This window comes from Ovis canadensis, chromosome 3, assembly GCF_042477335.2.
Source record: "Ovis canadensis isolate MfBH-ARS-UI-01 breed Bighorn chromosome 3, ARS-UI_OviCan_v2, whole genome shotgun sequence".
In the NCBI taxonomy this organism is placed as follows: domain Eukaryota; kingdom Metazoa; phylum Chordata; class Mammalia; order Artiodactyla; family Bovidae; genus Ovis; species Ovis canadensis.
This window is the reverse complement of record NC_091247.1, coordinates 116327205-116339740: the sequence shown is the minus strand read 5'-3', so window position 1 is coordinate 116339740 and position 12536 is coordinate 116327205. Positions and strand designations below refer to the sequence as shown.

General features: G+C 46.3%; 1 protein-coding gene across 1 annotated transcript; it reads right to left on the bottom strand.

Annotated features, from left to right (window-relative positions):
- Positions 1 to 1332: 1332 nt before the first annotated feature.
- LOC138436295 (uncharacterized) lies at positions 1333 to 8872 on the bottom strand. Its single transcript, XM_069581939.1, is given in 2 exon segments — positions 1333 to 3709; positions 4409 to 8872. Coding segments are annotated over 2 exon segments (4641 nt in total). The 3' UTR covers positions 1333 to 3532.
- Between the last annotated feature and the right edge of the window lie 3664 nt (positions 8873 to 12536).

The following is a 12536-nucleotide window of genomic DNA, read 5'->3' as shown; positions in this document are numbered from 1 at the left end:
ACTCCAAGCAATCATATCTGAAAAAAAAATTAGGCATATTAGATATCGATTCTCATTTATATGTGACTCCTACATAAAGGTTCAGAGGTGTAAAGGCTTCAGGTGGAGAGTGTTAACAACAGGAGGAAAAAAAAAGGATTCTACAGTTCTAAAATTCATTCACTTCCTTGTTCAGAGAGTTGAAAATGGACTTAGGTAACATGTGAGATGCTAAACCTTGCATTACGTAGTATTGTTTAGTCACTAAGTCGTGTCTGACTCATTGCAACCCCGCGGACTATAGCCCCCCAGCCTCCTCTGTCCATGGGATTTTTCCAGGCGAGATTACTGGAGTGGGTTGTCATTCCATTCTCCAGGAGTCTTCCTAACCCAGGCATTGAATCTGACTCTCCTGCATTGGCAAGCAGATTCTTTACAACTGAGGCCAGGGGAGCCTTTGTTATGTACTGTTATATACTAAACTCTGTCCACCCTTAAAGAATGTAGAGTTAAGTGGCAGAGATATCCGCCTATGAATGAGTGAACATGCTCACCGTGGAGCGCGTGAGTAGGGGACAACTTTACTTCATCTCTCTTCTCAATTCCTTAAGGACATTTTTGGCAAATCACAAATCTCTGGTAATATGGGGATATTAGAATAGCTTCATTAGCAGGTTTAAAATTTTACCTCAAGATATAAACTGAGGATTTAGTGGCTAAGTCATGTTCGACTTTTGCAAACCCATGGACTGTAGCCCACCTTGCTCCTCTGTCCGTGGGATTCTCCAGGCAAGAATCCCGGAGCGGGTTTTCATTTTCTTCTCCAAAGGATCTTCATGACCCAGGGATCAAAGCCACATCTGCATTACAAGCAGTCTCTGGCATTGCAAGAGGATTCTTTACTGCTGAGCCACCAGGGAAGCCCAAGATAAAAGCTACATGAGGTTAAAACCTTACTCTTGCACCTCGTTCAATGTTCCTTCCCTAAGATCAGCTCAGCCTCTAAGTGCACTGGAGTCAACAGAGGGACAGAGGACAGGGCGTACAAGTTTTTGGCTGACCTTACTTGACTTCCTTTCCTGTCATCGCTTCTCCCGCTGCTTCCTTCAGGAGGGCATCAGGAGAAGAGGTAACAGAAGTTTAAGAGAAATGTCTCTTCAGTTAACTTCTGCTGTGTGTTCTGTCTGTTGAGATAAACACTCAAATGATGGCGTTGTATCACAGTGAGCTTCGGGATACCTCAGAGACACCGCATGCCACATTCTGTGATGCACAAGACTGCCTTTTCCCTTTGTGACTGTTATGCTCCGTGTCCGTGTCCCCTACCCGACCGAATGAACAAGTCCACCAAAGTAATGCAAAAGGCATAAAGGGAGTTTATTTCTGGCGCGCCAGGGTCCTAGCCTCTCTGACACAGCAGAATGCGGCTGGACCCCGAACAAAGAGGTATGGCGGTTTATATACAGTTTGTCCCTTAGTCCAGCAACAGGCATAGTTGGCACTACCTGATTGGTTACATGCGAAGCTGAGCTCATACATTCCCCTGATGCTGCTTCCCTATAGATTTTTCTTATTTGGTATGGAATGTTTAGCGCAGGAGCTACTGACCTCCTTATTTGGTTATGGAATGTTTAGCGCAGGAGCTACTGTCCCAGGTCCCTGATGTAGTTACACACCTCACTAAGTCTTCCGATAACCTAACATTCCCCCCTGTTCTTTGATCATACAGAGGAATCTTCCTCTGTTCCCGGTGATATAGTTTGATATTGTTGCCGTAGCACAAACAACTGCACTGTGTTAATACGTTCTTTTACAAAGGCTACAAGTCTGTTGATGATGCAGGGACCGAACGTGAGCATTATTAGAAGGATTATCAAGGGTCCTAGTAAGGTTGAGATTAAAGTAGTCAGCCAAGGGGATTGTTGAAATCAAGACTCAAACCATCCTTGTTGGGCCTCCCGCTCTCGTTTACGCTGGGCTAGCCCCTCTCTCACTTTGGCCATAGATTCTCTAACTATACCCGTATGGTCTGCGTAAAAACAACATTCCTCTCCCAGGGCGGCACAAAGTCCCCCCTGTTGTAGAAATAGCAAATCTAGCCCTCTTCTATTTTGCAAAACTACTTCAGACAAGGAAGTTAAAGAAGACTCTAAATGACTTATAGACTGTTCTAGTCGGGTGATATCTTCATCTATCGCTGCCCTTAAAGAGTTAAATCCTTGACTTTGCATAGACAAAGCTGTAATTCCAGTTCCAGCTCCGGCTATCCCTAAGCCAAACATAGTGGCTATAGTAATTGCAGTAAGGGGTTCTCTTTTAATTCTATATGCTCTTTCTTGCTGATTGAGGGTTGACCTATGGGCCCAATAGTCGTACACAGTTTCTTCCGACCTGTATATTATTTTAGGTACTACTGCTACCATGACACAAAATTCTTCTTTGGGATCAAAAATTGACTCATGTACACAAGGGGTCAACCCGGTTCTGGAACATACCCACCATCCTCCCATCTGGGGAATCATCCAGCTAGCCAGAGGCCCGTTTACAGATCTTGTGACATTGACACATAGGGAGGTTTTATCTGACGGCACTGTGCCTATACATAGCCCCTTTCCCCATACCTGCCTCATCGTGAGTCCTACCTTGCGGTCTCCCCATTGACACTGGGAGGGATCTGAGGCGTTGACCAAGCTGTAAGAAGCATTGAGGCCTATGGCTTCATAGTATGGGGGAGCTACGTTGTAACATAACCAACAGGATCTAGTTGCCTCAGGATGAGTCTGGTTTAAGGTGGTGTATGCAGCCTTGACTAATTTCCACAACGGGTCTGTCTCAGCAAGAGCTTCATCCTTGTTAGGTTTAGTTAAAGTCAACGAAGTTGGGTGGGGTGTGGTTGATAGGGTCACAGCACCTAATTTCTCTACCTTATTAGGTCCGATACTGTGTACTAATATCGGTTCTATTGTCTGACTAATAACCAGAATTCCCCCAGGCTTTGCTTCAAACCACTCAGCGTAGAGTTGGAGGCCCCATGATAGCCCGGAGACCCAAGACCTCTCCAGTTTAGCCGCTTCCTGGTTGAACATTACTTTCACCTGAGCAATTGGGCTCCAGTGCTGTTCCCATTGCCGCCCGACATAATCTCCGAACAGGTTTTGGTAATCTTGGTTCCAGGGCCCGCGATAGGGCTGGACAAACGAGAAATTGACTAAGTCCCGGTTCCCGACCTCCCATTTCCATCTCCCATCATTGGAGGTCACACAGCTCCAGGACCAACAGAAATAATGTTGCAGCCCCCCACAAGTCTCCCAATTATGTCTCTTCAGGTGTCCGGGACATGCCCAGAATCCAAAGTTTCTGGTCTGGGCCGCTGTCCAAGTAGTCTTTATAAGGTCTTTGAGGTTGAAATACAGATCCGGCCACCACGTATTAGGGGGGTGAATTCCGGTGGTCAAATTGAGTACCTCTCGAGTCAGTCCGTTCCAGAGCGTCCAGGTGATCTTAACAGGTTGGTGGGGGTTCACACTGGCAGTCACAGGACAAAGCAACACAGTCATCCAGATGACGGTCCAGATGAGTCTCGTCGGTCCTGCGGCCGGCGCTGGATCTTCAATTTTAAAGGGTTGGACGGGTGTAGAGACGCTTCCCATTGTCTTTTCGCGTCTTCTTGTTCGGCTGAAGTAGCTGGGCGTACGTGATTGCAATGCACCCAGGGCCCGATACCGTCGACCTTCAAGGCAGTTGGGGTGGTAAGAAGAACAACATAAGGACCTTTCCATCTGGGTTCTAGTGCCCTGGCGTGGTGCCTTTTGACCCACACCCAGTCCCCGGGGCCAATGTTATGTGAGGGGCTAATTCCCTCACCTTGACCCTCATGTACCTCTCGGAGTAGTTTCCAGACTCGAGAATGTACTTTGCCCAAAGCCATCAAAGCCTCCTGGAATTGTCCCAAGGTGGGAAGTGGAAACTTTTTCCCTTCAAATTTTGGACATACGGGAGGGTGGCGCCCATACAGAATTTCAAATGGGGTCAAATTGAGCTGATAAGGAGTATTACGCACGCGAAAAAGGGCGAAGGGAAGGAGAGTCACCCAGTCCCCGCCAGTCTCCATAACCAATTTAGTTAAAGTTTCTTTTAGGGTCCGATTCATTCTTTCAACTTGCCCCGAGCTCTGTGGGCTGTATTCACAATGTAATTTCCACTTAGTTCCTAGAGCCCGGGCAAGGTTCTGTATTATTTGGCTCACAAAAGCAGGGCCATTATCAGAGCCAACGGTCACCGGCAGGCCAAACCTGGGTACTATCTCTTCTAAAATCTTTTTAGCCACTACCATTGCAGTTTCTCCCTTAGTAGGAAAAGCCTCTACCCACCCTGAGAAGGTATCTACCAACACTAGCAAGTAGCGGTAACCATACTTGCCTGGCCTTACCTCAGTAAAATCTATCTCCCAGTGCTGTCCTGGGCCTTCCCCTCGATACCTCAGTCCTGCGTGTTGCCTCTTTCCTGGCTTCATCTGTTGGCATGCCTTACAAGCTTGTACTATGTTTTTTACGGTTGTTTGGTGCCGGGGAAATCGTAGGCGCGCGGTTTGAAAAAGCAGCAGAGTCTTTTTCTCTCCCAGATGAGTAGATGAGTGCAGATGTTCACACAGTTGTCGTCCCAACTGAGCAGGAAGTATCAAGTAGCCATCGGAGTCCCGGTACCATTTATCCTTTCCTTGTTGGAGGTTGGGATATTCCTGAATCCAGGCCAGGTCTGTGGACGAATACTCAGGGGTTGGGGGCAAAGTTCCCATACCTGGGGGCGGAAGTCCGATTGCCAGCACTGGAGCGGTGTACTCTTTGTCAGCCGCCTTCCGAACCGCCAAATCAGCGGCACGATTTCCTCGGGCTGTGAGGCTGTCCCCCTTTTGATGTCCAGGTACATGTACTATTGATACAGCTCGAGGCAACTGCACAGCTTCCAGAAGTCGACGGATTTCTGGTAAGTTTTTGATCTCTTTTCCTTCAGCTGTTAAAAACCCGCGTTCCCGATAAATCGGGCCCTGAATGTGCACCGTGCCAAAAGCATAGCGACTGTCAGTGAAAATAGTTATTCTTTTACCTTTAGCTCTCTCTAATGCCTGAATCAGGGCAATTAACTCTGCTCTTTGGGCTGAGGTGTCTGGGGAAAGAGTCTCTGCCCATATCGTCTGTCCAGAGTCATCTACTATTGCGGCTCCCGCCCGTCTCTGTCCATCTCTAACATAACTGCTTCCATCTGTGAACCATATTAGGTCACTGTTATCCAGTGGCGTGTCTGTTAAGTCCTTTCGTACTGCTGTTACTCCGGCTAGTATCTCGTCACAATCGTGGAGGGGGCTATCTATTTCCGGATTGGGCAAAAGAGTAGCTGGGTTTAGAGTGCAGGGTGTTTGAAAATGAATCCGGGAGGTGTCGAGCAGCAAGGCCTGGTAGTGTGTTAAGCGGGCATTGGAAATCCATTTGCCCGGAGGTTGTTTCAGGACTCTCTCTATAGCATGAGGAGTGTAAACCAAGAGTTTCTGGCCATAAGTCAGCTTATCAGCATCATGAACTAGAAGCGCGGTGGCTGCAATAATTCGGAGGCAAGGTGGCCACCCGGCTGCCACTGGGTCTAATTTCTTTGAAAGGTAGGCTATGGGACGCTTCCAAGGTCCCCATTTCTGTGTTAGTACCCCTTTTCCTATCCCTCGCTTTTCATCCACAAATAATTGGAACGGCTTAGATGGGTCAGGAAGGGCCAGGGCAGGAGCTTCCAGCAAGGCACGCCTGAGCTCCTGAAAAGCCGTTTTCATTGATTCAGTCCATTTCCAGTTTTTGTTTTCTTTGGTCCCTTCATATAAGGGCCTGGCTTTTTCTGCAAACCCCAAGATCCACAATCGGCAATATCCTACAGTTCCCAGAAACTCTCTCACTTGCCTAGGAGTGGTAGGTTTAGGGATCTGAAGGATGGTGTCTTTCATAGCCTGTGTTAGCCACCTCTGGCCCTGTTTTATCTTGTAACCAAGGTATGTAACCTCTTGCTTGACGATCTGGGCCTTTTTGGTGCTAGCCCTGTAACCTAAAGTCCCAAGGGTTTGGAGAAGGTCACCTGTTGCCTCCTGGCACTCTTTTTCTGTAGTCGCCGCCAGCATAAGGTCATCAACATATTGTAATAAAACAATGGTAGGGTGTTCAACCCGGTACTCACAGAGGTCTTGATCTAAGGCCTCGTTAAACAACGTGGGTGAGTTCTTAAACCCCTGTGGTAGGCGAGTCCACGTCAGCTGCACAGGAGTCTGTCCACCGTCTTCTAGCCATTCGAAGGCGAAGATTTCTTGGCACGCCAGGGCGAGAGGCAGACTGAAAAAGGCATCTTTTAAATCTAAAACAGTATACCATACGTAGCTTGGTGGCAAACTGCTTAGCAATGTATAAGGGTTAGGAACCGTAGGATGGATGTCACTCACCCGCTTGTTGACCTCTCGCAGGTCTTGAACTGGTCTAAAATCAGTTCCCCCAGGCTTCTTTATGGGAAGCAGGGGGGTGTTCCATGGGGACCGGCATCTCTTTAAGACCCCAGCGTCTGTGAGGCGTTGTATGTGAGGAGTGATTCCTCGCCGGGCTTCTTGACTCATGGGATATTGCCGTACCCTCACTGGTGTGGCACCCGCTTTTAACTCCACAACAATAGGGGGTCTCTGTCTGGCCAATCCCATTCCTGCTGTTTCAGCCCAGGCCTGAGGGTATCTTTGAACCCATGGCTGTACTTCAGGACTTACTGTCGCTGGGGCCTCTGGCAAGTACAGTCTGTATTCATCCTTCAATGCCAGAGACAGAACCTGTAGAGGGTGCCCGGTTCCATCTAAAACTGACACTTGTCCATGGCCAAAATGAATTTGGGCATTCACTTTAGACAGTAAATCTCTTCCCAGCAAGGGCACTGGGCATTCGGGTATCACCAGAAAGGAATGAGTTACTTGGTGGGTCCCCAAATTCACATGCCGTTTTGTAGTCCATCCATATCGCTTAGTCCTGGTTGCTCCCTGTACCCAGCTACTTTTCTTAGACATAGGCCCATCTCTTTGGTTTAAGACTGAGTATTGAGCTCCCGTGTCTACCATAAAGCCAACCGGTTTCCCCTCCACATTTATAGTTATCCAGGACTCGGGGAGGGGCGTCGAGCCTTGACCCCCCTAGTCACTATCCTCTCCTGCGTAGAGGATATGACTGTCAGGAGGGGGGGTCTCGTTCTTGGAATTTTTTGGCCCCTCTTTTAGGTTTTTCTTGGGGCATTTATCTTTCCAATGTCCAAACTCTTTACAAAATGCACATTAGTTCTTTTCAAGCTTGCGCCTTGCAGGTTTCTCCTCTTTTTTTGAATCTGGCTTTTTCCCTTTTTGGGATCTATTTTTGTTTTCAATCCCAGCGAAAAATATCTGAGCCAGCTCCTTTTGATTTTTACGGTTTTCTTCAGCCCTAAATTCTCTGTCTTCCCTTCTAATGCGGTCCTCTCTTTCTTCCGGGGTCTCTCTATGATTGAAAACCCTCTCTGCTGCCCTCACTAAATCTTGTAGGGACTGTTCACCGAGCCTCTCTATCTTTTGTAACTTTCTCCTAATATCGGGGGCTGCCTGATTTACAAATGCTAGCATGACTGCTGCCCTAGACTCATCTGCCTGGGGGTCCATGGGGGTATACTGTCTAAAAGCTTCCATTATCCTTTCAAGGAAGGCTGCCGGGCTCTCATTTGGCTCTTGCCTCACCGAATTTACCTTGGCCAAATTAGTTGGTTTTCTGGCGGCCGCTCTAAGGCCAGCCATGAGGATCTGACGGTATACTCGGAGACGCTCCCTACCTTCAACGCGTTTGAAGTCCCAGTTGGGTCGCACCAAGGGGAACCCCTCTTCAATGAGGTGAGGCTGTATTGTGGGCCTCCCATCTACCCCCGGCACATTTTTCCGGGCTTCTGACAGGATCCGTTCACGCTCTTCTGTAGTGAAAAGTACTTGTAGCAGTTGTTGGCAATCATCCCAAGTGGGGTTGTGAGTAAAGAGGATAGATTCTAAAAGATCAATAAGACCTTGAGGTTTCTCAGAGAAAGAGGGGGTTTGGGTTTTCCAATTGTACAAATCACTAGTAGCAAAAGGCCAGTACTGATATGTGCGTTCCCCACCCTCTCTGGCTGGCCCCGCCCGGACCGGAAACGCATGAACAGTGGAGGAGGGCAATTCCGGGCCTTCCTCCTCCGCTGCGCTAGCCATCTCCCTTGCCCTTCCCCGAGTTCCCTGGGCGGGGCCTCCTCCCCTAGGGGGAGCTGAGGGCTCGGCCCTCCTCTGGGCTTCTCCTGAGGAGACTTGAGGAACCTGTGGAAGCAAAGGTGGATTTGGATCCGCGTACGGGGGTGGGGACAGTTCGGTTTCCAAGTCAATCAAATTAGGGTACAGAGAGGAAGATTCCTGGAACACCGGCTTGGGTCGTTTTTCGTCCTGGTTTTCTTTCGTTTTCTCAGACGCTTTCATGACTAGCACCTGTGGGTTTAGTAAGGTTGGAGCCGGGGAAGAGGGACGGGGAGGTTTAGGAGAAGCAAGAACGAAGGGTTTAAGCCATTCCGGTGGGTTCTTCACTAGATCCTGCCAGACCAGAATGTAGGGAGTCTGGTCTGGGTGCCCAGCAGGACCAGGAGTAAGCACCCTCTCTTTAACTGCCTGGATGATCTGGGGATTGAAGGTTCCCTCTTGTGGCCATCCGACATCAAAGGTGGGCCATTCGGCGGAACAGAACGTCACCAGTTTGCTCTTCTTTACTAGTAACGAAAGATTCCGAGCTCTAGACTTAAAATCAGAAAAATGGTCAGTCATCAGGGACAGCGGAGTAGAAGTAGATTGCCCCATGGGTACAGAGAACACAGACAATGACAACAAGACACTCACACAGACAGTGCCGGCACACAGAGTCACAAAAATGACACAACAAACAGATTCCAATTCAGTCTCTTTTAGCACTAGAGACCCCTTTTCTATTTGCAAATGTCTTACCGTCAGGACGTCCTCAGTGCCAGCCGCCTTCCCGGTACGCTACCGGGGACTCGGCCTTACGCTGGGCTTGCTTTGTCTCTCACACCTAGATGCCTCCCCAGTACGATACTGGGCCCCGGACTTAATCTAGGCCTGTACTATTAGCACCAGTGCTTCGGAGTTCAGAGCTCTTTGCCTCTCAGCGGGGCTTCTCCCTCTTACCAGGGGAATTATTCCTCCGGTGGGGCGGAGATCCCGGACGAGCCCCCAAATGTTATGCTCCGTGTCCGTGTCCCCTACCCGACCGAATGAACAAGTCCACCAAAGTAATGCAAAAGGCATAAAGGGAGTTTGTTTCTGGCGCGCCAGGGTCCTAGCCTCTCTGACACAGCAGAATGCGGCTGGACCCCGAACAAAGAGGTATGGCGGTTTATATACAGTTTGTCCCTTAGTCCAGCAACAGGCATAGTTGGCACTACCTGATTGGTTACATGCGAAGCTGAGCTCATACATTCCCCTGATGCTGCTTCCCTATAGATTTTTCTTATTTGGTATGGAATGTTTAGCGCAGGAGCTACTGACCTCCTTATTTGGTTATGGAATGTTTAGCGCAGGAGCTACTGTCCCAGGTCCCTGATGTAGTTACACACCTCACTAAGTCTTCCGATAACCTAACAGTGACTTTAAGCATTTAATATCACTCACCCTGCTGGCTATCGGTGTAGGGAATATACTATGTACAGGCCCTTACTATAATTAACAGGCCTCTTTGATAAATAAAAGTGACTTTCTCATCACCCCCAGGCGAAGGGCTGGGAGTAGTAAAAAGTACAATGTGGAAAGGCATCTTGAAATCAAAATGTAGACGTACTGATATGACTGATGGAAAACCATTGGTGACTGTTCCCATAACCAGAGCCTTGAGGGAGTTGCTAAGAAAGGGCATCGTTAGCTGAAGGGATAAACAAAGTCATGGAAGGCCTGAAGGTTTGACACTGAGGACTGTACATTGTATATCTTTATCCCCGATCTGAGATTGTAAAGAACAGATATCTCTAGAGCACAAATAAGGAAACAGAAGTCAACAATAAAAGGCATGCAAGGATTAGGATCTGGGCTTTTGCCTGCAAATGGAATCAGCACCCCCGCCCCAATCCCCACTTTATTTCTGAGTCTTATTTTTCCAGTTCCTGGTTGAGGTGGTCCAAACAATAAGCTCTTTGATGGCAGAGATAGAACATTCTGTCGTTGTTAAATGTTGAGCACTAATGCTCATGTCTATCTTTGAACAGACATAGACTGTTTCTAAGAATCTATGTCTGTTTCTAAGAATCAGAGAATCATGAAACTTTGTATGACAAAAGGGTTCTTAAAGCAAAAAAAAAAAAAAAGAATGAAAAATGGACTCTAATTGAGGTGTAAGCAAACTGGGCACAGTTTGACTACAAAACATGAAATACACCCTCATTTTCATCACACACACGGTTACAGATTTTACGCATGTCTGTTTACAGTTTTTGATACACTAATTGGTCATGTCTGAGTCCTTTCTCCCTCTCTGGAGCTTCACCTGCAAAATGTGTCCTGGAAGGTGAAAAAGTATAGCTTCCCCCCAAAAACCAAGGTGATCCTCTACGATGGCACCAGGAAAAATAATCTCAATTCAAACTCAGGTTCTATTCAGCTTATCATTTAGGAACTCTTGAGAGGGACAGGAGGGCATTTGGTCTGGTAAGGTCTCATTTTGACTCATTTTGTTCTGAACATTACATGAAATTATGGCATTTAAAAAAAATGAACCACTTCCAACTAATTTTACCTACAGGAATTGCAAGAAAATATATTAAAAATGAAGAACTCTTTGGAGAAGAGAGATTGGCCTCTGCTCCACTGGACAGGTCTCTGAGGTCTAGTCCAACAGCCAGAAGACACAGGTGGCTGCTGAGCGTTAGAATATGGCTCCTCTGAATTGTCACAAAACTAAGATCATGGCATCCTGCCCCAACACTTTATGGCAAACAGATGGGGACACAATGGAAACAGTGACAGACTTTAGATTTGGAGGCTCCAAAGTCACTGCAGATGGTGAATGCAACCATGAAATTAAAAGAAGCTTGCTCCTTGGAAGAAAATCTATGATCAACCTAAACAGCGTATTAGAAAGCAGGGACATTACTTTACCAACAAAGGTCCATCTAGTCAAAGCTATGGTTTTTCCAGTAGTCATGTATGGATGTGAGAGCTGGACAATAGAGAAAACTAAACACCGAAGAATTGATGCTTTTAAACTGCTCTGTTGGAAAAGACTCTTGAGAGTCCCTTGGACTGCAAGGAGATCAAACCAGTCCATCCTAAAGGAGATCAGTCCTGAATATTCATTAGAAGGACTGATGTTGAAGCTGAAACTCCAATACTTTGGCCATTGTGATGCAAAGAACTGATTCATTGGAAAAGACCCTGATGCTGGGAAAGATTGAAGCCGGGACGATAAGGGGATGACAGAGGATGAGGTGGTTGGATGGCATCACTAACTCAATGAACATGAGTTTGAGCAAGCTCTGGGAGTTGGTGATGGGCAGGGAGGCCTGGTGTGCTATAGTCCATGGGGTCACAAAGAGTTGGACATGACTGACTGAACTAAACTGATGAATATAAAATACACATTGGATTTTGTACAAAAAGGTAAAATATTTCTGCAATGTTATTTGTAAAGATTATAGTTTAAAATAAGAATATTATATATATATATGTATATATATATACATAGTGAAAATGTATTATTAAGTTAGCTTTACCTATCTCTTTTTGCTTTTATTTATGTGGCTACTAGAAAATATAAGTCAACATGTATTATATTTTTATTGGTTAGTACTCATCTAGAAAATTATCTCCTGGCTTGAAAGAGCCAGAATTTCCAGCTTTTAGAGAAGAATTGTTTCCTATCATCTGACCTGGGGATTTCTCTGCTGTAGTGAAATACTGGTTGTTCTCTCTGTTTTCCCTCCCTTTCTTTAAGACCTCTGCTTTTTATCTCCCTTAAATTCACTCTAAATAATTTCTCCTCAAGCCCAGGCTGCATGCAGTTATGTATTGGAATATGTATTTTGACTTTAAACTATTAAAGACGTGCTTCTAACATGTGGACATCTGTATTTCTCAATGTTTTTAATTTCTGCTTCTGGAAAAGAGATTATAGGAACTTCAGAGGAGTCTTGACATGTTAACATTTTCCATTCTTGATGTTGATGGAATTTACACCTACCTGAGACCAATTGAATGGAGTTTAGCTTTTCAAGCATTCCTTATAAGAATTCTGACCATTTGCTATACTTCTATACTAGACATATTTTTCTATTGCATTCCTTGGTAAAGTTTTGCTTGTAAATGATAGTAAAAAACTCTATCTAGTTGAAGTATTAATATAATATGAATTATAAGGATGTTCAGATGCTATAGAGCAACAAGTTGTGTATAAGACAGGCATATAGCAAAACCTCAGGAAGAATTAGAAGACTTGGAAATTAATTAAGTCTTCTCAGTC